Below are 24,096 nucleotides of genomic sequence, written 5' to 3' on the forward strand. Positions count from 1 at the left end.
CCGCGCCCATTCTCACCGAAGCGACTGTTCAACTTCCTACAGTCCCAGATGTTCCCTTCTTCGTCCCTCTACCCTGTTACGCTTCTCTCCCGGCTATCTGCCCATTCCAAGTGGCCACAATTCATGGGGCAGTGCTTAAGCACGTCTTATCACTTGCTAGCAGTAGAGCCCTGGCTCAGTCATGGAACTTTCTGAGCATTCATAGTCTCATCCGTTCAATGGGGATTCTGTATAATCTCCGCTCCTCAGGTTGCTACGAGGATTACGTAAGAGAATGAGCATAAAATGCCCACCGTAGTGCCTGGCACAAGACAAGTGCCCCTTAAGTGGAGCTATGAAGAAAAAGCATGTGCAGCAAGCACCCTTGTGCCCTTGGATGGGGGGAGGGGGCACCAGCGACCTCACCTCCCTGGACCCAGACCTTAAGTGCCTCAAATGGGAGAGGATATGGTGGTGTCAAAAGTGGCTATCGCTCTTTGCTGTGTGGCTGAAACGGGGTTACCATTTTCCATTCAAAAAAAAAAAAAAAAAAGGCGGGGGAAGGCCCTCCTCACTTCCAGAGAACCGAGAGAGAAGGAAATGTCAGAGGATTAGCTTGCTGAAGACACATGAGGAGTCTCCTGGGGACTTCAGAACTTATTGGAGAGAAAGAGAGAGAGAGGCTCCTTCATAGTAGATGAGCTGGAGCCAGAAAAATATCAGCCTTTAGCTTTAGACAGCCCAGGTTAGCATTGCTCTGTTATGGCAAATTACTCAATATTTTGTTAAAGAACTTGACTTAAAATTACTTCAGCAAAAAGGGAAATTTATTGCCCTAAGGAACTAAAATGACCAGCGATCAGGCTTTGTATATGGCTCGACCCTGGCATTCAGTGATGCAAGGATCCTGTCTCTTCCCAACAACTGGCTCTTCTTTCCTCCATGTTGGCTTCACTCTCCACAGCATAACATGATTGTTGCCAAAAATTCTGAGTCTATACTTTTCAGGCTTAAATTTAGTGGAAAAGAGAGCTGTTTCCTGAAGCGCCTACATGTGTCTGGTATTCACTATGGGCCATTTGGGATCATTTATCCCTCCCAAACCAATCTATGTAGCCAGAGGTGTGGCCAGACCTGAAACAGTCACTAGACTAAGGAGGATTCTCTGTCCAGTGGGCCAGGCCTGGACTACTTACACACTCCTGGAGACCAGTTAGAACCCAGTGAGCTGAGAAAGAGAGAGGAGGGGAGAAGTGGTTCCCAAAGACTGTTCCAGGAGACACTTGCTCAGCTTACAGTGAGGGAATGGATGCTGGACAGGAAAAACAACAAACGTCCTCAACTTGCAAAAGTTTACATGGAAAATGGAGTTCTTCTGGTTGGTGGGAAAGGCAGATCAAAAGATTTTATAAAATTTGTGGCCTTTGAGATAAACCTCAAAGGATAGATGAGGTGAAAGAAAGGAAGCGACTATCTATTGTCGCTTCTCTATACCATAAGCTCCCCAGGTCTGTCTTGTCCACTGCTTTATGCACAGTGCCTGGCACTTAGGAAGTACTCCATAAACCATCAGTTGAAGTAAATCAGCAAAGAGATACCTAAAAGAAATCTGAAGATTTAAAAGTTATTTGTGGTCTTGCAACTTTTCTGTAAGTTTAAAATTATTTCAAAATAAATTATATTTAAAAAATAAGGCCAAGAACTTTTCGGAAGGATAAAGTTATTCCTTTCAGCTTACAAACATACTCACATCTTTCCCACTCTAAACAAAGCAAAACTAAAAACAAAACAAAATAATAAAGCCAGTGGCTACTTGCTGTCCCCACTTTCTCCCTACTGGGTATCAGGATGTTGAGGAAACACCACTAGGCCCAGTGTCAGGAAGCTTCTGTTTGAGTCGGGCTCTGTCACTCCCTATTTGATTGGCTAAATCATTTAACTTCTCTGAGCCTCAGTTTGAGGGAACGATAGCATCTCCCTTACAGCACTACCATGGAGATCAAGGGAGAGAAGGGATATGAAAGCAGGTTATAAACTCTAACGCTAACTGCAGGTGATCCCTCTCTTTAACTCCTGGTGATAGAGGACTGACTACTGCCTTCACACCCTACTAGAATGCATCCTTTTCTTGGAGCTCAGCCTGCCCTTTGCAGGTCTGTACACAGCTGATCATAGCCTTCATCTGCTGATACTCCCTGCCTTTGCATGCCTTTCTTGCCTCTCTTGACCTCCTCTTCTCAACCCAGCCTGGCTCATCTGCCTACCCGTCCAGGACAGGTGCCCGCTCAGATGTGTTTCTGGTCCTTTCCTCTTTATCTACTTGCTCTTGCTGGAATGTTTCATCTGTTCTCTTCCCTTTAGGGACCTCTTATTATGCCGATGATACCCCCACTCACATTTTCTGCATTGGCTTCTTCTCTCAGTAGCCCATCTTCATCTGGGCATTCCCACAGGCTCTACAAATGTACCTTAGGCAGAAAGAAATGATTCTCATTTTATTTGCTTCTCTCCCTATGTTCTCTTTATTTAAAACACCTTATTCCCTCAAAATACTTGGGCTAAAAATGTTGAAGTCATTTATTATTGTTGTTTGCTTATTGAACATCTACCATGTGACAGATACTACCTTAGGTACTTTACATTCTAGATTTGCTTTACTCCTTGAAAGAGCCCTGTGAAGTAGGTCCTACTTCATTCCATCTCACAAAATTAAAATCTGAGGTTCAGAGAGCTTAAATAACTTTATGCCCAAGATTACATGCTAATAGATGGTTGTCAATGTAAGAAACGTCCAAATATGTGGAGAATTTTTATGACTTTGAGCCAAACTGATGACAATAGCCAGGAGGCAAAATTTCAACGAATTGAGAAAGTGCTCTAGAGAATTTTGGAGAATTGGCAGCTTATTTTATACATTAGAATCAAAGGAGGAGATGTAAGGAGGTTACGTGAAAACCATTGGTAGACTAAGCAAGTGAAAGAAAGCAAAGCGGAGAAATCTCTGGGATTGGATAAAAAGTAAAACAGAGAGACACACACTCCTTTTACATTGGTGGGTACAGGATAGTTAACAACATTTACAGCACATAGAGATGGTATGTGGGGAACAAGATAACAATGAGGGTTCTGTGGTCTAATGCTTTGGTGCAGTGGGTTGTGCCCTCAGGGGTCCCAAAAAAGGGATTACTCTGACATTTCAAAGGTATGTTATCTTAGATACAAAAAGACAATAGACATGCTCACTTAAGGTAAAGATTGACCTTTTTCGAGGAAGCTATAGGCCTAAGACATGACTATCCGCCATTCTATGTGGTTGCTTTTGGTCTCTGAGTTTGTAGGGCCTGCCTTGAGCTTGTCAGGTTTAGTATGTGGCCCCTTTTTGTCCATATGGTAGAACTGGGATTTGATAATAGGCTTGTCTGACTCCAAAGTCTATTCTCTTAATTTGAATCTCTATAGTACATTGAATCACTATACTATACTATACTTACTGACTGAATTCTCACATAAAATTTTTCGTTGATTCCTTTAACCAATGAAATCTCTTGAATCAGTTCTTTTTTTGTTCACTGCTGCTACCCTGTTCAGATACACATATCATACATATTTAAATATATGTATATAGATGGTGCTTTATTCTAATTATAAATGTGATAAATATGGGCTGTAAGAAAATTCATTATGGATCTAAATAGTGAAAGTTCTCCAACTTCTAAGGATAACCACCAATAATGGTATAGTATACATTCCTTAATTTTTTTCTATGCATATGGTAGCATGTTATGCCTTTTAAAATGGGATCACATCATTTTAAAACTTGCTTTTCTTGTTTCATATATCAGCACATAGATCTACCTTGTTCTTTTTTTTTTTAAATTAGGTAAAACACATTTTATACAAAATTCCATAGGCACGAAAGGGTATTTTATGAAAAACAAGTCTCCCTTCATCCTTGTTCCCCAGTCACCCATCAGAATTGCCATCACCAGTTTCTTGAGTAAACTCCTGGGGCCTCATTTCTTTTAATAGCAGCAGAGCTTCCCGTTATATGGATGTACCAAATCCATACACCATATTATTTTGTTGTTTCATAAGAGGAACCCCTAGATTGTTTTCAGTGTTATTATCCACTCTGATCTAAATTCCATGCCAATTTTATCAATTACTGATCACTCTTAACGTTTGTTAGCAACATGATGGTCCATATTGGACAGATGCACCATAATTCACTTACCCATTTCTCTACTAATGAGAATTTAGGCTTAAACACCACTTGCTCTGCTCCTAGGGCACTTGTGCTGTTAAGCACTTCTGCCGTTTTGCCAGCAATACAATTCCTTATGTATTCTTCCACCGAACTGTGAGCTCCTCAAAAACAGAGGAAAGTGTTCATATTCATCTTTGTATCCTCATAGCCTAGCCTCGAATTTGGTCCGGAGCATATGCTCACCACGCCTGAGTGTAATAATAATTGAATCGCCCGCGCTGAGCTCTAGAATCCGGTGTGGAGAGACGAAATCAGGGGAAAGTCCTGCCCATTTGAGTTGTACCAGCCTCAAAGGGTCCGGAACTTTTGTTGGAAGTATTGTTGTTTCTCTGGGAGGACTTTTAGCCGTAAAGCATGCCCCGCACAAGCATGGTTGCCACGCACCGGAAGTGACCGATTATTTTGCTGGTGTTAGTTCTTCCGCGGGGCGGAAAAGGTATGTCTGCCTGTGTCCCGACCATTGCCAGCCTCGTTTCCTAGCAAGACCCCATGAGTAAGCTGTGGCGGCGCGGGAGCACCTCTGGGGCTATGGAGGTCCCTGAACCAGGTACGTGTAGGTCGATAAAGCATCTTAGGCATTCACAGAAAAGGAGTCCTTGTCTTCCTCTTCGGAGCTTCCAAGGTACTTCGCCACAGGTGGGAGGAGAAAGGCAGGGCTGTTGTTATGGTAACCGCGAGTACCGCGGGAAGAGTGGGACCTCTTAAGGGGTATTGAGTTCTTCAGGATTCTCACTGCTGCGCTCCTACCGAACACCGTTGAGAGTCTCTCCTTCCGCAGGGGAAGCGCTGGAGTTGAGTCTTGCGAGTGCTCACGGCCACGGAGTGCACAAAAAAAAGCACAAGAAGCACAAGAAGAAACACAAGAAGAAACACCACCAGGAAGAAGAGGCTGGGCCCACACAGCCATCTCCTCCCAAGCCCCAGCTCAAACTCAAAATCAAGCTGGGTGGGCAGGTCCTAGGCACCAAGAGGTGAGGCTAAGAGAGCCAAGGTTTTACCTGGGGAACTTTAGGAGCAGGCAAAGATAGAAGGGGAAGCTGGCTGAGCTTTCCAGGAGACTGAGAATGGACACTGACTTAAGGGTCTAGGTTAAGGCAGCAAGAACACTAGAGGGTGTAGAGAAAGCTAGAAGTAGCTACTAAGCAGAAGGGAGACACTTGCTCAGCTTACAGTGTGGTGTTGCTTCTCTGCAGTGTTCCTACCTTCACTGTGATTCCTGAGGGGCCTCGCTCACCCTCTCCTCTTATGGTTGTGGATAATGAAGAGGAGCCTATGGAAGGAGTCCCCCTTGAGCAGTACCGTGCCTGGCTGGGTGAGAAGGATCTGGAGGTGGGGTTTATTCTTATACGTGGTTAAGGGGAGAGGTTTTGTTCGAGATGGGGTGAGAATTTTGAGTATCCCAGCATTAACCTGGGCAAATTAGGGTGCTCCATCTGAACAATTATTTTATCTCTCCAACTTTCCAGATGAAGACAGTAATTTGTCCCCCTCCCCGCTTCGTGACCTATCAGGGGGCTTAGGGGGTCAGGAGGAAGAGGAGGAACAGAGGTGGCTGGATGCCCTGGAGAAGGGGGAGCTGGATGACAATGGAGACCTCAAGAAGGAAATCAATGAACGGCTGCTTACTGCTCGACAGGTAAATTGATTCATTCTTTATTCAGTTACCAAATATATAGAGAGAACCTTGCATGTCCTAAGAACTTTGCTGGGCAGTGGGGAATCAGTGATGGAGAAAAGACAAACAAGGTTTCTGTTCTCATGGAGCTGATATTCATGTGTGTATTGGGGGGATAAATAAGTAAATAATTTTGAAAAGTTGTTAGGTTTATAACAAAAACAGAGTGATGAAACAGAAAGTGGTGGAAAAGAGACAACATTAGATAGGGAGGGATGACCTCTATGAAGAGAAAACATTTCCAATACCAGAAGAGCTTTTCAGGCAGAGAGACCAGCAGGCACAAAAGCCCTGAGAGTGGAACATGCCTAGTGGTCAAGGAGGAAAGTGTGACTAAGACATGGAGGAATTGTATGCAGAGAAGTGATATATTTGACTTACATTTCCATAGATTGCTTTGGTTTCTTAGTGGAGTTAAGGAATGAAACCAGGACAGCAGGTAGAAAGCTGTTGAAGTAGTCATGTGAGAGATGGTGGTGGCTTGAAGCAAGGTGAAGTTGTTGGAGAAAATCAGATGGATATATTTTGGAAGTAGACATTTGTTGGGTGCAGGGAAGAGGAATCAAGGCTAAACCTGGCTTGAGCAGTTATCCAATTGATGCTATCCATTGAGATAAAGTGGTTTAAAACAACAACCAAAACTCCCAGACATGTGCAGTTATGGTACACAGGACAGGCAGGTAACATTACTAATACTCTTTACCTTGAGAGTCAAGGATCTAAAGCTGTAAGTTGGAGACCTGGGAGGAGGCAGTATTAAGGGATCCTGGAGAAGGGTGCACATTCCACCCCTTTTCCCAAGGCCTGTGCTCCTTGAAACCCTGCTTTCTACGTACCCTCACACCCTTACTCCTTACCCCTTCCCAGTTCCTGCGGACCTCGCCTGACCATTTTCTGACTCCATCTGTCTCTCCCCAGCGAGCTCTGCTCCAGAAGGCGCAGAGTCAGCCTTCCCCGATGCTGCCACTGCCTGTGGCTGGGGACTGCCCTGCCCCCGCCCTCACCGAGGAGATGCTGCTAAAGCGCGAGGAGCGGGCCCGTAAGAGGCGGCTGCAGGCTGCGCGGCGGGCTGAGGAGCACAAGAACCAGACTATTGAGCGCCTCACCAAGACTGCGGCGCCCAGCGGGCGGGGAGGCCGAGGGGCTGCTCGGGGCGAACGGAGGGGAGGGCGGACTGTGGCCCCGGCCCCCATGGTGCGCTACAGTAGTGGGGCACAGGGTTCCACCCTTTCCTTCCCACCAGGCGTCCCCACCCCCGTGCCAGTGTCTCAGCGACCATCTCTGTCTGGCCCTCCGCCACGATGCTCTGTCCCTGGCTGCCCGCACCCGCGCCGGTACGCCTGCTCCCGCACTGGCCAGGCGCTCTGCAGCCTTCAGTGCTACCGCATCAACCTGCAGATGAGGCTGGGGGGGCCCGAGGGGCCTGGATCCCCCCTTTTGGCTACGTAAGGTCCTTAACCCAGACTCTCTGCCCTCTCTCCTGCCTGGATTCAGTGTCTTCCCCACCCTATTAAATTTTATCCGGTGTCCCGACTTGTACAGAATTGGGAGAATGGGGTATGGGAGGCCAATTCCCCGTACACACATCTTGCTCCAATCGGAGCTTGCGTCGACGCCAGGCCGCAGGAAGACTGGCCGCTAGCTCCCAGACTCCAACTGACTTGGGATCCTGCTACCTCTTCCAGCAGGATTTCCAGCAGAATTACCTGGCGTGGTTAGGCTTTTGGCGTCTTGCCAAAAGCAGGGCTCGAACCAATCAGCGGGGAAAGTTGCTCTTCTGGACGGCCGTTCATTGGTTGACAATTCGAAGCCTGTTCTGCTGTTTCTATTGGCTGCTGGCGCTGTCTGTCAGGGCCGTGGTTCGAGCCTTACCCCACTCTTTGTCTGTGAAAGCTCTTGTTGTCTGGGAGAGTGGCGTAGGCGCTGCTGTGTATTGGTCACCGGGAGAAGCCTCCGATCCGCTCCTATTGGCTCATGTGCCGGAGAGCGATGCTGATTGGTAGGATAGAGCAACCTGGGTTCTAGTTGGCAGAGCTCTCCCCGGATGGGAGCTCCGACCGCGGAGTGATGGTAGCGGCAGTGAAGATGGGCCGGGCAGGGACCATGGCGGTGGCGGCAGAGGTGGCAGGGGCGGGGCAGCTGGCGGTAGAGGAGGCTGTGGTCTTCTGGGGGCTGTAGGTGGAGGCATGGCTCAGGCCAGCAGCGGGAACAGCAGCGAAGAGGCCTGGGAGGCACTTCGGGTGCCGCAACAGCAGGTATCCCAACAGCTCCCAAAGCCTGTCATGACAGCCATTTATTTCCCTTTCCCCTTTACTGCCCCTTTCTTTTGGAATGGTGGGGATGGGGGAGGAGCTCACGGAGTTAAAGGTACTGTGAAGTTCCTAAATATGCCCCTTCCACTCTTTGTCTAAACTTTGTAACGTAGATGCATGCAGTTGACTTTTCCTGCAGCCTCATAGACCCATCTCATGGCTGCAGTGGAGCTTACAGTGGCTCTCCAGTGACCAGAGGCATAGTGAGGCCCCAGGGAGGCTCCCTGTCTTACAACAGTTATTTGTGATATTTTTCTGTGTGCCTATTGTCACAACAGAATCCAGCAGCGTCTTCTCTTGAGGGAGCAATTTGGAGAGGACCTGGAACCCAGAGTCGCACCCTGGATGCCATCCTTCATCATCCACAGCAATCCCATCTGGTTGGGAGCACTGCTCTGGGTCTCACCCTGCCCCTTCTCTACTCTAGGAAGTCTGAGCCCCGAGGGTGGAAAGATCACCTTGGGGATGGGGAGTGGCAGGCCGTGGGGGATGATGAAAGCATTTTAGCTTTAGAAATTACTTTAAACCCCTTGCCCATTGTCCAAGGCTTTGAGATAGCTCAGTCTTCTGGCTTCTACCAAAACACTCCATTAACAGAAAACACCTTGGAGGCCAGCCTATATGCAAAGCTGAAATTTGCAGCTCTGTATGTCCATACCTTCATCTTGTTCTCTAGACTGATTCTTGCTCTTCCAAATCCTCTTCCTTGGTGACAACCCTTCAGATTTTTGAACACTCCTCTCAGCACCACTATTCTCCCTCTCCATAGATCTCTTAACTAAACTTGATTCACAGGGTGGGATTCTTCTGTATGTGCATGCAGCAGGTAGGGGTGGAGTAGACAGTGCCTTGGGCTAGAATTGCCCTTGAATCTAAGTGCCTCCTTGCTCCCAGCTTCGAGAGCTGTGCCCAGGAGTGAACAACCAGCCCTACCTCTGTGAGAGTGGTCACTGTTGCGGGGAGACTGGCTGCTGTACCTACTACTATGAACTCTGGTGTGAGTCTCCAACGGGGCTATTTGCAGGTCCTTCTGCCCACCCTCCCTTAGACCTCAGAATTCCAGACTTCAAGGACCCTTCTCTGCGTGAGGTATCTAAGACTCTTCCTCCTTACCACCTGCAGGGTTCTGGCTGCTCTGGACTGTCCTCATCCTTTTTAGCTGCTGTTGTGCCTTCCGCCATCGACGGGCTAAACTCCGGCTGCAGCAACAGCAGCGGCAGCGAGAGATCAACTTATTGGCCTACCATGGGGCATGCCATGGGGCTGGCCCTGTCCCTACTGGTTCACTGCTTGACCTTCGTGAGTGACTTGAGACTCCGGGCTACCAGTGGCTCTTCCCCAACTAGAACCCTGAATCATCCCCATTCTTTCTAGACATTTCAAAGCACACTTTCCCTAACAAGAAAGTGACTGCCACCTCACCCCTGGTTGCCTTCAACCAATCATGCCATTCTTTCCTGCAGGCCTCCTCAGCGCCTTCAAACCTCCAGCCTATGAGGATGTGGTGCACCACCCGGGCACACCGCCGCCTCCTTACACTGTGGCCTCAGGCTGCCCCTTGACTGCTTCCAGGGAATGCACCTGCTGCTCCTCTGCTTCTAGCTGCTCTGCCCACTACGAGGGAACAAATGTGGAAGGTGTTTCCTCCCACCAGAGTGTCCCCCCTCATCAGGAGGGTGGGCCTGAGGCAGGGGTGAGCCCTGTCCCCACACCCCTCTCCTGCCGCTATCGCCGCCTGACCGGTGACTCGGGTATTGAGCTCTGCCCTTGTCCTGACTCTAGTGATGGCGAGCCACTCAAGGAGGCTAGGGTTAGTGTCACCCAGCCAGATCTGGGGGACCACTCCCCTTTTGTGCTGCCCCTAGATCCCATGCTCCAGGTTTCTCCTGTGGGGCTGACTTCCAGTGAAGGGAACATCCCATAAGCAGTCTTAGAGGGGGTTACTTGTCCACCAGAAACAGCCCTGGTCCCAACTCCTTGAGTTCTCTGCCTCTTCCCTGCCCTCCTAGAATCTGCCTAAAAGGGCTGGAATCCTGAGGAGAGGAGCAATGTTTGGGGGACTGTGCTAGCTCTAACCCCCACAACATACACAGGAGCCTTTGATCTCATTAAAGTGAACCAGATGCTTGTGGACTTGGGTGGACTAGTGCTCAACTCACTGCACTGCACTTAATCTGACACTGGATTTGGAGGGAACAGGTAATGGCCACTTTTTGTACTTTCTCTGAAAGACAGCAGGCATCCCTAAGGCCTGGATTAAGACCTCTTGATGAGGCAAAGCTGGCAAGAGCAAGAGTTTGGCATGGTTTTTCAATTTATTTAGAAAAATAGACTCCAAATTCACATTCACCCCAGAGCTGTATGGGATGACAGTAAGGAGAAACCTGAGATGAGCTGAGGAGAGTCTGAAACTGGTATCTGAGGACTGGGGGGAAGAAGCTAGAGACCTTTTCCCTCTAGTCCAGAGTGGCACAAGGTGCCTGGCTCCCCTTCCCCCTTCCCCCTTTAGTAGTCTTCAGCCATGGCCAGTAGGACAAGGCTAGTCCAACCATGGAAAGGGCGGCAGCCCATGCCCTTCCCGTCCCAGTCACTGTAGTGCTCCCACAGGAACCCTGTGGCCTGGTACTGCCGCCACACATTGCCCACCACATTGGCACGCAGCTTCTTGTGGAGCTTGGCAGCCCGGGCCTGGTGGGGACCCTCCAGATGCCCATAGTGGTGGAGAGCTCCCAAGGCCAGGTAGTTGATATTGAGCCACACGGCACCCCGCCAGTAGGGAGGATCATGCTCTGAATTGCGCTGGCCATAAAAGGAGCTAGAGGCTGCAAGGGAGCGCAAACCAAAGGGGCTCCAGAGATGACGACTGTCAGCTAGAACATCCAGCAGAGGACCAAGGCGGGATGAGTGGGGGTCCAGCAGCCGCAGCAGCAAGGGAAAAAGACTGACATAGCCCAATGCATCCACATATTGTAAGCGAGGATGGGGCCGGCCCACTACCCGCACTAGCCCCTGAGGGGACTGAGGCTTTAGATGCACGGCTTTTGTGTGGTTCCCAAAGTCTGCAAAGACTCCTAGCTCTGGGGCCCAGTGTAGCTCATCCAGGATTTCCTCTGTCTCCAATGAGGCAGCCAGTGGGCCCAGCTCTGCAGCTGCCTCAGTTTCTCCTAGCTGCTCTGCTAGCCGCACCATCACACGGGCACCTAGTGCCACCCAGCACCGCAGGTCCAGGTGCCGCTCGGTGGCTGAAGGGTGTGAAGCCCGGGGATAGTCATCTAGCCCTGAAGGCAGTGTCTTGGGGTTCAATAGGGTTGGCAAAACTGGGTCCCGGCCCCGCCAGCGGTAAGACAATGGCACTGGCCCTGCCTGGCTCTGATGGAGCCAAGAGAACCATGCATGCAGGCGAGGGAAGGCCCTGCGGAGGAAGGCTAAGTCGGCAGGGTCACCACCCTTTAGCATGTGGGCTACAGGTAAAAGTAGGGTTGGGGGGTTGGCGTGGACAGTCCGTTGCACCAGGAATTCTGGGGGTACCCGGGCTCGAGCCTCATCCCCCAGCACCTGCTCCCGCCCAATCCAGCCATCAGCATTGAGCAGCCCCAGCCAGTGGCCTAGGGCTTCCCGGGTGAGGTAGGGATCCCACCGCTGGACCACCAGCTGGTGAAAGCCCTCGTCCCAGAGGAAGCCTCGTGGAAAGAATGACCGAGAGGGCACTGCTGTGAAGAGAGGGACAGGTGGGAAAAGGGCTGGGGCCACCTTCTGCTCAGACCCCTCAACACTCGTGTCTGGCAATACCAGACCTTGTCCATAGAAGTAGCCAATTCCACCGAGGAGGCCACTGAGGGCGGCCTGACCCAAAGCCTGCTCCTCAGTGCTCAGGCCCTTCTCCTGCAGCCGGAACGTCTTCTCAAATCGCTCTCTAAAGGCTTCAGTATGGCTCTCCAGGGCCTGGGTCAGCAGGCTACCTGCCAGCTGCCCCAGGGCTTGGTTTTCTGCCCGGGCACTGCCTGATTCAAATACCAGCTCCATTGAAAATGGGACTTTCAGTGTCACCTGTTGTATCAAGAACTGCCCTTGTCCCTGTTCTTGCCCACTTGGGCCTCTGTCCTCCCACTTCAGAGATCCTGGCAAGCCAAGGTAGCGTTCAGAGGAGGCCCCTGGGGGCCGATGCTGAAACCAGCTATTTAGGCGACTCTTCACCACTTCTGTCAGCAAGGGAAGTCCTGGGTTGGAGGACCAGAAGACATTGTAGCTTGAAGAGAAAAAGATAAATAGGAAGTATTATTGAGGAGGAAGCAGAGGGTATTACTAAGAAATATGAGGTGATCAGGAGTCAGTATGGGAGGATTTTGGCAATGCAAGGGACTGGAGCCTAGTGAGAAGGAAAATAACTGGAAAGAGGGCAGAGTAGGGGAGAAAGAAATCAAGTCAGCATCCATACCACCCCTACCACCACCCCACACACTCTTCCCCCAGTTACCTGCCATACTTGGGACCAGTATCCCCAGGACTGGTTGGTGCCAGAAGTGTAAAACGGAAGTCACCAAGTTCATTGGTGTGCCCACTGATGAACTTCAACTGCCCCTTAGCTCCAACCTCTGGCACTAAGACTTCCTCGCCATCTGTCACCACATAGAAGAACAAGGACACCAAAGGGAGGGCAGAGGTACCTGGGGCCTGGATGACCACAGAGGACAGAAAAACACAACATTAGATTGGCATTCTCCCTTGAGAATCAGACTTATTGAGGGAAAGGAGCACCAGGTAGGAGCAACATGAGAAACATACATCTGGCAGTGTTGAGGGTCACTGCAGGTAAGCACACAGTGGGATGAAATAAAGAGCCTTGCACATGGTTCTCTGGGAAATAAGAGAGCACTTCTATGTATTATGCTAAGAACACTATATATTATTTCCTTTAATTCTTACAATCTTGTTGAGTTAGGTGCTATTTTTATCTCCATTTTACAGAAAAGGAAACCAGAGATAGTAAATAGAGATGATCTTACAGGCAAGTGTTTAAGGCAGGCAGACTCAGAGCTGTTACTACCCACTCCTCCCCACTTCATACTGCATTCCTGGCAGCAAAGGAAGGGTGGAAGGAGTCTGAGCTGGGGTAACGGTGTCCTGAGACCCTGACCTGAGGCTCTACAGTCACTCTCCAGCTCCAGTCTCCTCCGTGCTGACCCCCAGGTCTCTTGACGAATTCAGTAGTGAGCCTTAAAGCCCCATCCTGGATGTGCTGCCGCCCGAAGGAGAGACCGTCGTGGAACTCCCAGCCATAGGGACCCACTCCGTCTCCCTGCTCACACGTGTGCCTGAGCTTAGGGGTCCCTGGGGCAGGCCCTTGCTGCGCCCACATCAGTCCTGGGGGTAGAATGGCCACGTAAGTCAAAGAGAGAGAGAAAGAATCCTGTCCCTCTGGGTCTCTGAGAACTTCAGGGTCATCCCTCTTCATAACTCTCCTGATCCACTCCTCCCCATTCCTGCTCTGGCATGAAGCTGGGGCATCCAGATTAAGAGTTCGCCTGCCTGCCCGCTGGGGCCCGGTTACCGGTGAGGAGGGGCTGAGCGCTGCGGGTCTTCATGCCAAAGTATACGTGAGGGCGGTAAGTGCCCCAGAAGAGGTGCGGGGCCACGGCGGGGCTCGAAGAGTTGAGAGGCAGCGCGGGGGGCGCGGAGTGCAGCGTGACCGCCTGCCGCGCGCGATGCCACGCCAGCAGCCAGCTTCCCGACAGACTCAGGGCCAGAGGCAGGACTACGATGGCCAGAACGGCTCCCACGACCGTGCCACGGGTCATGCCAACACGGCTGTCCCGTCGCGCGGTGCCGCTTCGAGACGCCCCCTCAGCGGTCCGCGCTCCATCTGCCAGCGTTCCGCGGCGCCGCCGCTCGCCCCGAGCCATTCTGGCAAGGAGGTCGGCGTCGTGAGAGCTCCGGGAGGCGGCAAAGGAGCCCGAGGTCTGCCTCGCCTCCTCGGCTCGAGCGCAGCGCGGGGTAGCCACAGATTTTTCAGCAGCAACAGCCTGCCCCGGCCTTCTGCTCTGCTTCCGCCTCTTGCCGGAAGTCCAGCCCCGCTACGTCAGGTTAAGACACCGAGCTCCGAACCGCTATCGCGGGTGTGGCACAGGGCTAGTCATTGGGTAGGCTCCGCGTTCACTGGGTTAGCATTTATTTGGTGTCCTCACGGAGTTTACAGGCTAGTAGAAAAAAAAAAAAGAAACCAATCTCACACTGCGCTCTTTTAAATATATTTCAAATGTGTGTGTGTATACATATATATGTGTGTGTATGTGTGTGTGTGTGTATATATATACATATATATGTATATTACATATATACATATATACACATATATATATATGTATATGTATATGTATATGTATATGTATATGTATATATACATACGCACCTGAGATGCTTTTACTTTTAACCTCTCCCTACCATGCCCCACTCAGGTGGCTGAAAACTGTGGCTTAGAAAGTTAAAGTCACTTGGCCCTGGCAGGAGACAGAAAGTGGGGCACTTGGAACCCAGGTGTATCTGAATCAAACTGGATCGTTTTTGCTCACTTTCCTAGTGGAGAGTGCTGGAGTGGGCCCAAGAGGAAGCCTTAAATCTGTTCCAGCAGTATCTTTGCACTTTAGACAAATCATATCTCCATCAGTTTACAAGATTCCTTATCTAGATGAACCCTAAAAAGGACAATAATGGTGGTGTGGGCACTTAGAGAATGCATATTTTTTCTTTTCTACAACCCAGGAAGCAAAGGAGCTTAAGGGTCACTTATGTCCAGGCCAGGAAAGGCTGTAGGAAAGGGGTAGCATCAGCATCTCAAGTTGACCTAGAAGAGTCAACATTACATTTGGTGGTGGTTCAGAGCGCTTAGATTCAGTTACTTATTTCTCACCAACAGCTCAGCATACACGGTATTACGTAAAATTCCCTAGGGCAAAAAGACTGGAGAAAGAGGCTGACAATTCCATCATTACATCTAGAATTTACTAAGGGAACTTTCATATAAGGTGCGTATTGGGTAGCAGCAAGACATGAATATCCTCCACACCACATGACAGGCGCTAAGGAGTGTGACCTAAACCAGATAGGAGTAAAATGCCTTATATTCTTGCCTGGGGCTGGGAAAGGTCGATCAAAGTCTCTGAGGGGATTTTTGGGAAGCAATCGCTGTTCTGGCTAGGATCTACCCGGTGAGTCAGGCAGCAGTCACATTAAGGAATAGTCTCTCCTCCACAGAAGGTATTTTCATAAAGTACGAATCCCTATTATCTTTTGAAAAACTCTACTCCATACCTTTATGCTACTCTAGCTATTATCACACCTCCCATCCAAACTCATATATAAATCTAATACTTTATGCTATGCTGCATGCCCACTTCCTATTTCACTATAATCTGATTTCTGGCTCCATCCTGCACTGGTAACTTCTTGCTCATTCAACAATTCGACAAGCCTTCTGCCCAAATTCAGTCTTGTCTTCCTTGCTACCACTGCACCTAGTGCACATCTCTATTGTAACATTTATTGCATACCTGTTTTATTATTCATCTTTGTATCTTAGTACTACTAATCAATTATAAGCACAAGGTAGATGCTAAATGTAAGTTCAACAAATATTTATTGTACACTCTGTATTAGGCACTATGCAAGGTGCTGGGGACGCAGAGAAAACAGCCCCAACTTCAAATTCGCAATCTAGAAATACAGTGCCAGTGCTCGATCCATGTTTATAGCAATGTTTGAACCATCCCCATTTTACAAATGAGTGGTTAAGTCTAGCCAAAGATAATAGCCAATTAACCAGAGCTGGGAAACTCAAATCTAGATTGTATCTTTTCAACTATAACATAAAGCCTCTTGTGTGACCTGCCATTGAGTTGGCTCAGACTCCTGGTGACCCATGAATGAGTAATGTCCCCAATGTCAACAGCCCTGATCAACTCCTATAAACTCATGCCTATGACTTCTTTTATGGAGTCAATCCACTTCATATTTGATCTTCTTTTCCTGCTGTCTTCTATCTTTCTCAGCATTACTGTCTTTTCCAAAGAACCCTGCCTTCTCATGGTGTACCTGAAGTAGGATAAGGCCTCTTACATAACATTTATTTAATTCCCAGTAATGTTCTGGGTGCCTAAGAGATATCAATTTATTCAATCCTCTAAATAATCTTATAAGGTAAGTACTATTATCCCCATTTTACAAATGAGGGGACAGGCACTGAGAGAATAAGTAATTTGTCCAAAGTTACATAACTACTTAAGGGCAGAGGTGGGAGTTCAACCCCAGGTGTTCTGGCTCTTAACTACACTATACTGCTTCCTGATAGTTTTCTTTTTTAAAAGGGAGAGAAAAAACAGCCCTTTGAAGGTAGCACTCTTTTAAGCAAAGAAGCAGTATAGCAATGTGGTAGGAAAGTCATGGAAAATGTATTTGGCAAAGTACACAGGAGCCAATATCTAGAGATCCTTGATTGCCTCGTTGAGCATTCTGAAGTTCTCTAAACTAGTGAATGGCTCGCAACCATTTTTTCCCATAACCTACAGAAAGAAATAATTCTCTATTGCAACTACGTACGTGCAGATACACATGTATGCACATACTTTATATATATATACATCTACATACACATATATTCATAATTATATGCTTAAAACTTAAGTTTCTTAAAAAATACTTCCTATTCCATGTGTCATACATTCTGATACTTTTAATTCTATTTTACTTTGTTTTTAAAAGGCTGATTTACCCTCTAAATTGATTTCATGATTGATACTAATAGGTGGTAACTCAGTATGAAAAATACTTTAAGCACAATGCCTAAAAGTACTTCAGGAACTATTCTTTGAAACAAGTAGTAGTGAGACATATAACCAGTGATGTGCTTTGGAAAGATAAAATTAAGCAGCCTCAAAAATGATTAGAAAAAAAGGAGACTGGTGGGAGAATGCAACAAGGAGAAGAATAGGATTGAAGAGAACATTTCAAGAGCTTTTGTTTAAGACACAATATTCAGAATTTACTGACTAGATATGCAGGAAAAAGGAGAGGACAGAACCAGAGATAATGCTGTAGTTTCCAGCCCAGGTGGCTGGGCAGATGAAGTACCTTTAAAAGTAATGGGCAAGTCAGAGGGTGAGGCTTGTATGTATATGTGTATGTAAGATTATCAATTCTATTTGGACAGAGTGTTGGTAGGATTTGGAGAAAAGTAGGTAATCCGACTATAGCAAAAAAGTTGAGATTAAAGCCAAACAGAAATGTAGGGTTTAACCCAAGAAAGTAGTTCAAGAGGTACCTTGAGAGTTACGGGGGAAGCCAAAATTAAAACGGTTAAACAATGAATGATGGTAAAAAAGTGAAATAAATTCAAGTTTGTCCAGACACCTCCGGATCCTGTCTCGTCCCAGAAACAATGGTTGAATTTGTAGCCACGGGGGGCGGGTGTGTGTGTGTGGCGGGGGGCTCTCTGTGGCTCTCTAGATAATGATTTGAGTGATTAATTCAAGCTTTTCTTGGATAAGTGTCCTAGCAAATCCCAGGCTTTTTAGTCTCTTCCGCGCAGTTAGCGCCCGGCACCAGCGTCAGGCTTGTCCCCGCTCCCCGCCGCGCTCCTTGCCTGGATGTGGGAAGCGAAGGCGGTGAGCATTTCCTGGGCAGTGAGGTGGGCGCCGCGCAGAATCAGGCGATGCCCGTCCCCTGGGGAAGAAACGAACGAATCAAGTACAAGAAGGACAGAGAGGCCCAGGCTGCGGGCGCGCGGGCTGCCTGCCGCCCACTCCCGCCAGACTCCCTCGCGAGCCCACCAAAGAGCACGTCCACGCAGGGATCGGAGCCATCGTGCCTCACGTCCGCAATCACTGAGCAGCTGAGGTTGGTGGAGCGGACCTTCTCGCTACTCACAGCCTGGAGGAAGGTCCTGCGGTGGGAAAGCAGTGTGAGTGCTGGGCCGAGGGGGGTGGACCCATAGTGGGAGGAAGGCGCGCCCCTTCCAATCCCCACTCCCTCCCTCTCGTACCTCGTGGACTCCACGTTCTTCTCAAAGGGGCAGAACTGAACCCGAACCTGCTTGACAGCCCGGAGCCCCAGCCGAGCCAAAGCCGCAGCCATGGTAACCTCCGCCCCGGAAACACTCGCGCGGGCGGAAGTGTCGTCAGTGTAAGGGGCTGTGCGTGGCCGCATTGCCGCAGGCACCAAGTGCCGCTAGGGCGGACTCTCAGGTGCCTCGGATCCGCAGTCCCAGAGGAGAAGGCCAGCCAAAAAGGAGAGGTGGTTTCGGCACAGGGTATGGAGGGGCCCAAAGTAAGCGGTCATCAAATACAACCTGTCGTTCATAGTTATCTTGTACCACGATGAAGAAACTACATAAACCGTGCCGAAACCATTTGCACATGTCTCTGATAACACGTCGGTTTTCTGCAGCCTTTTTCCCCTTCCGTACCCTGCTGTGCCCAGTCTTAAGTGCTGGTCCCTTCCAAGGAGAGTGCACCACCATCACGGCAGGGATTATGCATCTACCAGGGGGTAAACACCATTCAGGTAATTGAAGAATAAACATGTTGAACTCTGAGTAACCAAAGCTTAAACGTGAAGGTCCTACAGCCCAATGTGCTTCAAATAGCTGAAAATAATGGGAAGGGGTGTACAGGGTGATACAGCCCTTGGGACTGATCCAGCTGTAGAAATACCTATTCTACCTCTGTGGTTCCTGATGAATTCAAAGAACTTTGTGTTTAGCCTGGCTCTGAGGACTTAAGAGGAAGTGGCATCTAGGCTCTCCACTTTCTATTGCTTTTTATCTTTCTCTTTTACCTCCTCCCAGCATCTAGCCGTGAGATATATTCACTGATGGGGAATTAGCCGAGCCTCCAGAGATGCTGACCTCCACATTCCAGGCTGTGGTTTTGCTGTTTACTCTGGATTCCAGGTACTGGAGTGATCTTGGATTCTTAGCTTGTTAGCCCAGGCTGTGTAGTTGGTGGTTCTCTCTTTCTTCCAAGCTTCCAATTGTAGGCTTCTTTAACCTGCAGTTCCAAACATCTGGGCTTTTCCGGCCAGAGATGCGGAACTCTGACTTTCTGGCTCCTGAACAGGCTCCTTAGGATTCAGGACTGGTCCCCAGGCAGGAAAGAAAAGGCAAATGCCAACGGGGTCTTCGGTGCTGCCTCAGGGCAAGCCAGGCCTGCTGATTTCCCACCAGGTAAGCCTGGGGGCTAGGTCCTCCTCCCCACAATGTGCTTAGCAGCTGAGCTGTCTGCGCTGAGGGTGCTCCAGGCCGAAGAGGGGGCTCCAAGCTCTCCAAGCTGTTGAGGCTGCTGCTGGGTAATTCCAAGGTCTGGACCTCATTACAAACACCTGGTAAGGCAGGAGTAGAAGGCAGGTGGCTGCTGTGGGGGGTGGGGGTGGGGGTGGGGTGTGCGGCGGCTAAAGCCAGTTAAATGATGAACATGGGGGATGGGGCACATAAAATACTGAGCAAAGAGTCAAGACAGCTTGGAGTTGGGGAAGGGGAGTGACTCACAGCAACAGGGAGGCCCTCTGTGGACTCGAGTCTTGGGCAGTGGCTGCTGCAATAGACACAGCAGGGCCCCATCTAGCCGCTGGAAGATGCTGAGCGTTAGCAGAGTCTGGCGAAGTTCAGGGGACAGGCCCCACCGCTCTTCTTCCAGCAACTCCAGGACCACTCCAAAGTCTTGCCTGAGCTGCAGTGCCCCCTGCAGGCTGAAGGCCGAGGTACAATGTGGCCACCTGACCCTCTTGTCTCTTCAAACTGCTCTACCCCAACTATCCCCTTCCCTTTTCCAGTTCCGTTCATCCCTCTGCCCCTGCCTCCTTTTCTCCCTACCTGAACCGGATCCTATGGGCAAGGATGTGGTCAAGCCAGGCACCCAGGGTGGCTGTCAGTGCCTGGCCCAGGGCAGGGGCCTGGGCTTGGGGTGGCAACCCCTGCAATCCTTGCAACACAGGTTCCAGTATAATGCGGACCACCAATCTGGCATACTCACTAGGAATACTTGGCAGTTCTGGAGTCACAGAACAGAAAGGACAGGATATAAGGATATAGAGGTCCTAATGGAGTGTTTGGGGGAAAAGAGTAAGATTTCTAGCAGGGGAAGTGGGGCACAGGAGGTAAGGACCGGTTTGGAGAGAGAGAAATGAAACCAGGATTTGGAGGGGTTGGGACACTCTTACCCCCTGGGAACCCTGGGGATGCTGGAATGAGTTACCAGGACAGAGACGATGCTGCCAGTACCGACCCCTTGGCATGTGAAGTTCGAAGCCCTGTGTAGCTTGTTTATGACATTCTTGAAAAAAGAGACTTAATGACTGTTCAGGCAGGAGCTGTGGGGATAGGGAGAAGGTAAAAGGGGTTTATCTGTTATGGACTTGTCAAGTTCTGGTGCTTTTCTAAATCTGAGGTATTTAACCAGGCATCCATACAATCCCAGAACAGAATTGTACACATAATTGTATAGGCTCAGCCATTTTCTGAGGAGAAGTGCCATATCTTTTATTGGGTTTTCCAAAAGGTTTGGACCCAGAAGAGATTATGGGAAATCGCATCAGGATTACCCTGCTCTCCTCAGCTTAGTTCAGAAAATGGAAATCGTCCAGGTTAATTTTCTTTTATAGGAACGTTAATGGGAAAAAAAAGAGAAAGACACCCTCACCACCACCAATGTTCAAAAGCAAATGCTGGGGACAGGCTGAAGAAAGAAAGATTTGTACAATCTTTTGGCTGCCATGTATGAAAGAAAGGAAGGAATTGCATGTAGACAAAGAGTAAAGACTATAACTTTCTGAGATTCAGGAACTTTTGGGAAGTCCTTACACTCAGTATTCTGACAACCCACTTGCATTTCTCTAGAGCATTGTAACCTGTAAAGCAAGAAAAGGCCCACGTACTGGTTTGGTTTCTTTGGTGTGATAGGTTTTGTTTTGGGAGGGGGAGAGGACGGCAAAAAAGAGGGGGTCTCTACAATCCATTTTGGAGAAGAACCCCACGAAATGGGACATGTGGTGGCAGGTCTGTGAAGAAAAGACGATTAGATGCCAACAAGCCTGAAGAGAGGAGAGGGCCTGGGGGGCCAGACATGGAGGTTGGGGTGGAGCCCATGTGGCTCCTGGTACATATTCTGACAACAGCCTATGTAAATCCAAACTCTTCCTCTCTTCTTCCAGAAATCAGCACCCCCTTGTTCCTTATTTATGTCAAGGAAATTACCCCTCTTTTAACTGAACCCTTCATTCAACACTCCAGAAATACAAGGTCACACACTGAGACAGTCTTTCTTTCTGGGACATTACATACCAGCTGGGGAGAAAAATCACAACATTGAATTATTCTTTTTCATCCCAGTGCTGTATGTGGTGGAATGCCCAACATTGCAGATGCCCAAGAGTGCAATCACCAGGCAGAGAAGCAAAGCATCAGAGTGCTTTGCACAGTGTTTGGTTCACACGGTGAGCACACTGTCCCTGTTCCTTTTGCTGTCTTCTCACCACAACTACCAAGAGCTGGACTCTTCTTATCCCTTCCATCCTGACCACTGTAGCTGGATCAAACTGTCATGGTCTTCACTGTCCCCATCCAGCTCTTACAGTGGCTCCCTATCACTCATGAGATAAAGCCCAAAATCTGCGGACTGGTTTTCAGTGCCCTCCACATTTGATGCCAACTTGCTTACTCTTCCACAGTCCCTGACCCTCACCCCAGATGTGTGCATGCACGCACACATGCACGCACGCACGTGCACACACAATACACAAAGGGAGCTTCTGCTTTGGTCAGGCCATCTCCCCATGATTCCCCCAGGAAACTATGAACTCCCCACCTCCAGTAACTTCTGCCACTCATCTGAGGCTGCCTAGCCACCAACTTGAGCCAGAGGCCTGGTATGGAGCATCTGTCACCACATGCCCATCTCAGAGCTCCAAGGACCATCACTGTCCACCCTGCTCATGAGGAGCCTGCTTTGGGGCATGTTGAGTTGGAGGAGGCAACAGTAAATTGAGATGGCAGATACAGATGGTAGCTTAGGGCTAAACTGGCAGGGGTGGAGGAGAAGGTCCACAGCACCAAGGCACTGTGAGTGAGCAGGAATGCAGAGAAAGGAGAAGGACAAGGACAACTCCACAGCTATGCTCTTATTCAGGGCAAAGGAGAAATTTGGGTAGGAAGAGAAAATAAAAAACAGACATCTTTCCTAGTAGGAATAGATAATGTGCAAAATGGGGAAAAATTAATATAGCAGAAATTAATATAGCAGAAGAAAATAAGAAATGTTAGAAGAAACAGCCAAGAGTGAATGAAGGTTACCATTGTGGAACAGGAATCGATGGTAGCAGTCGGGGGCAATTATATAAAGTGCTATTTTTTCATTAGAAGCCTTCTAAAATAATATTCTATTTCACTTTTAAACTATGGATATGTATTACTTTAATAATAATACAAATTACATGTTTAAAAAAGAAAGGAAACATTGTATTGAAAAGTAGTAAATAATAGTATTCAATCCTTTATCTTACTTTTTTCTACAAAATAAACCTCAGAGCAGCCAAATAATTAATGAAGGCAAGTTTCACTTTATGAGTAATCCAAATAATAAATGAAGAAGGAATGATAGAATTGGAAAATCACCACTTTGCACCCTCTAATGAAATCGTGGATCTAGGCAATAAAAACCGGTGGCTGTTAACATGACAAAATCAGAACTTGACATGGGGGGTGGGGTGGAATATATAGATGAAACAAAATTGACCATGAGTTGACCATTGTTAAAGCCTCCATGGTGGGAATATGGAGTCCATTTATACTCTTCTATTTTTGTAAATGTTTGAAATTTTCCATAATAACAAAAAATGGGCAAAGCAAGAAAGGTAAATTTAACAGAGACTCCAAGAAGATTCCAGGTCACTGAGATGTTCTGCGACACACACACCGCCCCTCACCACCACCAGCTCCAAAGCTGACCATTGTCAAGGTCCCCACTCTCCTCACCTGGATCTGTGTTGTCAGCTTCCGTATCTCCAGGCCCAGCTGCTGCTCCACCTCCAGGGTCAAGCTTTCCTCTGAAGCTAGGCTAGACAGAGCTGCTGCCTCACGCAGTAGAGGCTTTGGCAAAAATAGGGAGTGAGGTCTGAGCCCAGCCTAGGCTGCTTCCCTCCCCATCCCTAGCTACTCACAGGTAAGTCCTTCTGAATCAGGCGCAGGAAGGAACCTGGGGCCCATGCTGCCAGATATTGCTGAGCTCTGCCCCCAAACCAGAGTAAGGATGTCTGCAGAGTGGAGAGCCCCAGGGCAAGGGGTGCAGGACCTGGGGAGGGGAGAGACAAGTATCCAAGCGGTCATGGAGCACCTTTGGGAGGAGGCGGGCTTCAGAACAGTGAAGGAATAAAGGAGATAAGCTCAACCATTCTGTTTCCCCAACCTCAGCCCCTTATCTCACCTGGAAGCTGACAGAGCAACCCTGACTTGGGTTCTTGAAGGGCATCCAAGAGAGGAGGGAAGAGCTGTTGCAGAAGTTCAGTGGTATGAGAGGATGAGGAAAAGCTGCTCTGGTCACTAGCAGTTCCCAAGGCCTGGCAGAAGCCTGAGGATAAGAGGGCTATGGTTTGATAGGGAAGGGGCAACCTGAGGCTTGTCACTCCCAGTGCCCCTTCCTTCTCACCTTGGTCCCAGTTCCGGATAAGAGACTGATGAAGTAAACTGTGACATAAAGAAGCCAGCTCCTTCTCACACTCCTGAGGCAGGGATGCTAATGGGAGAAATGACCCTGGAGCCTGCAAACAAGGCCTTAATTTTCCACAACCAATGCCCACTCAGTGATGGGTAAGAGTGGAGGCATTCC

At 48.8% G+C, this 24,096-nt stretch overlaps 5 protein-coding genes and 2 long non-coding RNA genes across 12 annotated transcripts in view; 3 read left to right on the top strand and 4 right to left on the bottom strand.

The window, feature by feature from the left end:
* Positions 1–540: 540 nt before the first annotated feature.
* LOC120594565 (uncharacterized) lies at positions 541–4,597 on the bottom strand. Its single transcript, XR_005650598.1, has 3 exons — positions 4,214–4,597; positions 2,376–2,447; positions 541–1,588 (listed from the first exon to the last, which is right to left on the bottom strand). It is a non-coding gene; the product is annotated as an uncharacterized LOC120594565 (long non-coding RNA).
* A 34-nt stretch (positions 4,598–4,631) lies between these two features.
* Positions 4,632–7,454, top strand: INO80B (INO80 complex subunit B). The gene is made up of 5 exons (XM_039852680.1): positions 4,632–4,793; positions 5,025–5,217; positions 5,440–5,558; positions 5,713–5,882; positions 6,840–7,454. The coding sequence occupies exons 1-5, from the start codon at positions 4,736–4,738 to the stop codon at positions 7,368–7,370; spliced, it is 1,071 nt and encodes a 356-aa protein (XP_039708614.1). The 5' UTR covers positions 4,632–4,735; the 3' UTR covers positions 7,371–7,454.
* Positions 7,455–7,589: 135 nt separating this feature from the next.
* On the top strand, positions 7,590–10,371 carry WBP1 (WW domain binding protein 1). 3 transcript variants are annotated; one of them, XM_039852681.1, is made up of 5 exons: positions 7,590–7,920; positions 8,512–8,632; positions 9,128–9,230; positions 9,356–9,532; positions 9,697–10,370. In XM_039852681.1, the coding sequence occupies exons 2-5, from the start codon at positions 8,579–8,581 to the stop codon at positions 10,155–10,157; spliced, it is 795 nt and encodes a 264-aa protein (XP_039708615.1). In that variant the 5' UTR covers positions 7,590–7,920; positions 8,512–8,578; the 3' UTR covers positions 10,158–10,370. The 3 variants fall into 3 exon arrangements, with proteins under 3 accessions (XP_039708615.1, XP_039708617.1, XP_039708616.1); XM_039852682.1 differs by lacking the exon at positions 7,590–7,920 and adding an exon at positions 7,941–8,176 and having other exon boundaries at positions 8,512–8,613; positions 9,697–10,371; XM_039852683.1 differs by lacking the exons at positions 7,590–7,920; positions 8,512–8,632 and adding an exon at positions 7,940–8,176 and having other exon boundaries at positions 9,697–10,371.
* A 158-nt stretch (positions 10,372–10,529) lies between these two features.
* MOGS (mannosyl-oligosaccharide glucosidase) lies at positions 10,530–14,290 on the bottom strand. Its single transcript, XM_039852660.1, has 4 exons — positions 13,782–14,290; positions 13,368–13,594; positions 12,708–12,904; positions 10,530–12,479 (listed from the first exon to the last, which is right to left on the bottom strand). The coding sequence occupies exons 1-4, from the start codon at positions 14,131–14,133 to the stop codon at positions 10,739–10,741; spliced, it is 2,517 nt and encodes an 838-aa protein (XP_039708594.1). The 5' UTR covers positions 14,134–14,290; the 3' UTR covers positions 10,530–10,738.
* Positions 14,291–14,297: 7 nt separating this feature from the next.
* Positions 14,298–18,465, bottom strand: MRPL53 (mitochondrial ribosomal protein L53). 2 transcript variants are annotated; one of them, XM_039852686.1, is made up of 4 exons: positions 18,264–18,465; positions 18,052–18,164; positions 17,865–17,944; positions 14,298–14,427 (listed from the first exon to the last, which is right to left on the bottom strand). In XM_039852686.1, exons 1-4 carry the CDS (start codon positions 18,425–18,427, stop codon positions 14,392–14,394), a joined length of 393 nt encoding a protein of 130 aa, XP_039708620.1. In that variant the 5' UTR covers positions 18,428–18,465; the 3' UTR covers positions 14,298–14,391. The 2 variants fall into 2 exon arrangements, with proteins under 2 accessions (XP_039708620.1, XP_039708619.1); XM_039852685.1 differs by lacking the exon at positions 14,298–14,427 and having other exon boundaries at positions 15,208–17,944.
* LOC120594564 (uncharacterized) lies at positions 18,041–21,153 on the top strand. The gene is made up of 6 exons (XR_005650597.1): positions 18,041–18,182; positions 18,291–18,784; positions 19,068–19,172; positions 19,259–19,445; positions 19,915–19,978; positions 20,776–21,153. It is a non-coding gene; the product is annotated as an uncharacterized LOC120594564 (long non-coding RNA).
* The window catches only part of CCDC142 (coiled-coil domain containing 142), a 6,917-nt gene continuing 1,496 nt past the window's right edge, over positions 18,676–24,096 (bottom strand). The window contains exons 2-10 of one of the 3 annotated variants that reach the window (XR_005650596.1): positions 23,917–24,003; positions 23,695–23,853; positions 23,432–23,562; positions 23,247–23,360; positions 20,473–20,587; positions 20,091–20,268; positions 19,767–19,966; positions 19,128–19,600; positions 18,676–18,759 (exon numbers count right to left, since the gene is read on the bottom strand). Coding sequence is in view for 2 of the 3 variants with exons in the window: in XM_039852661.1 (XP_039708595.1) it covers positions 19,344–19,600; positions 19,767–19,966; positions 20,091–20,268; positions 20,473–20,587; positions 23,247–23,360; positions 23,432–23,562; positions 23,695–23,853; positions 23,917–24,003 (1,241 nt within the window). In the remaining variant the exon portion in view is untranslated. Of the gene's footprint in view, positions 19,601–19,766; positions 19,967–20,090; positions 20,269–20,472; positions 20,588–23,246; positions 23,361–23,431; positions 23,563–23,694; positions 23,854–23,916; positions 24,004–24,096 lie in introns of all 3 variants that reach the window. The other 2 variants (XM_039852662.1, XM_039852661.1) reach the window with 2 other exon arrangements.

The sequence above is a fragment of the Pteropus medius genome, unplaced genomic scaffold, assembly GCF_902729225.1.
Source record: "Pteropus medius unplaced genomic scaffold, Ma_sr-lr_union100, whole genome shotgun sequence".
Lineage (NCBI taxonomy): Eukaryota > Metazoa > Chordata > Mammalia > Chiroptera > Pteropodidae > Pteropus > Pteropus medius.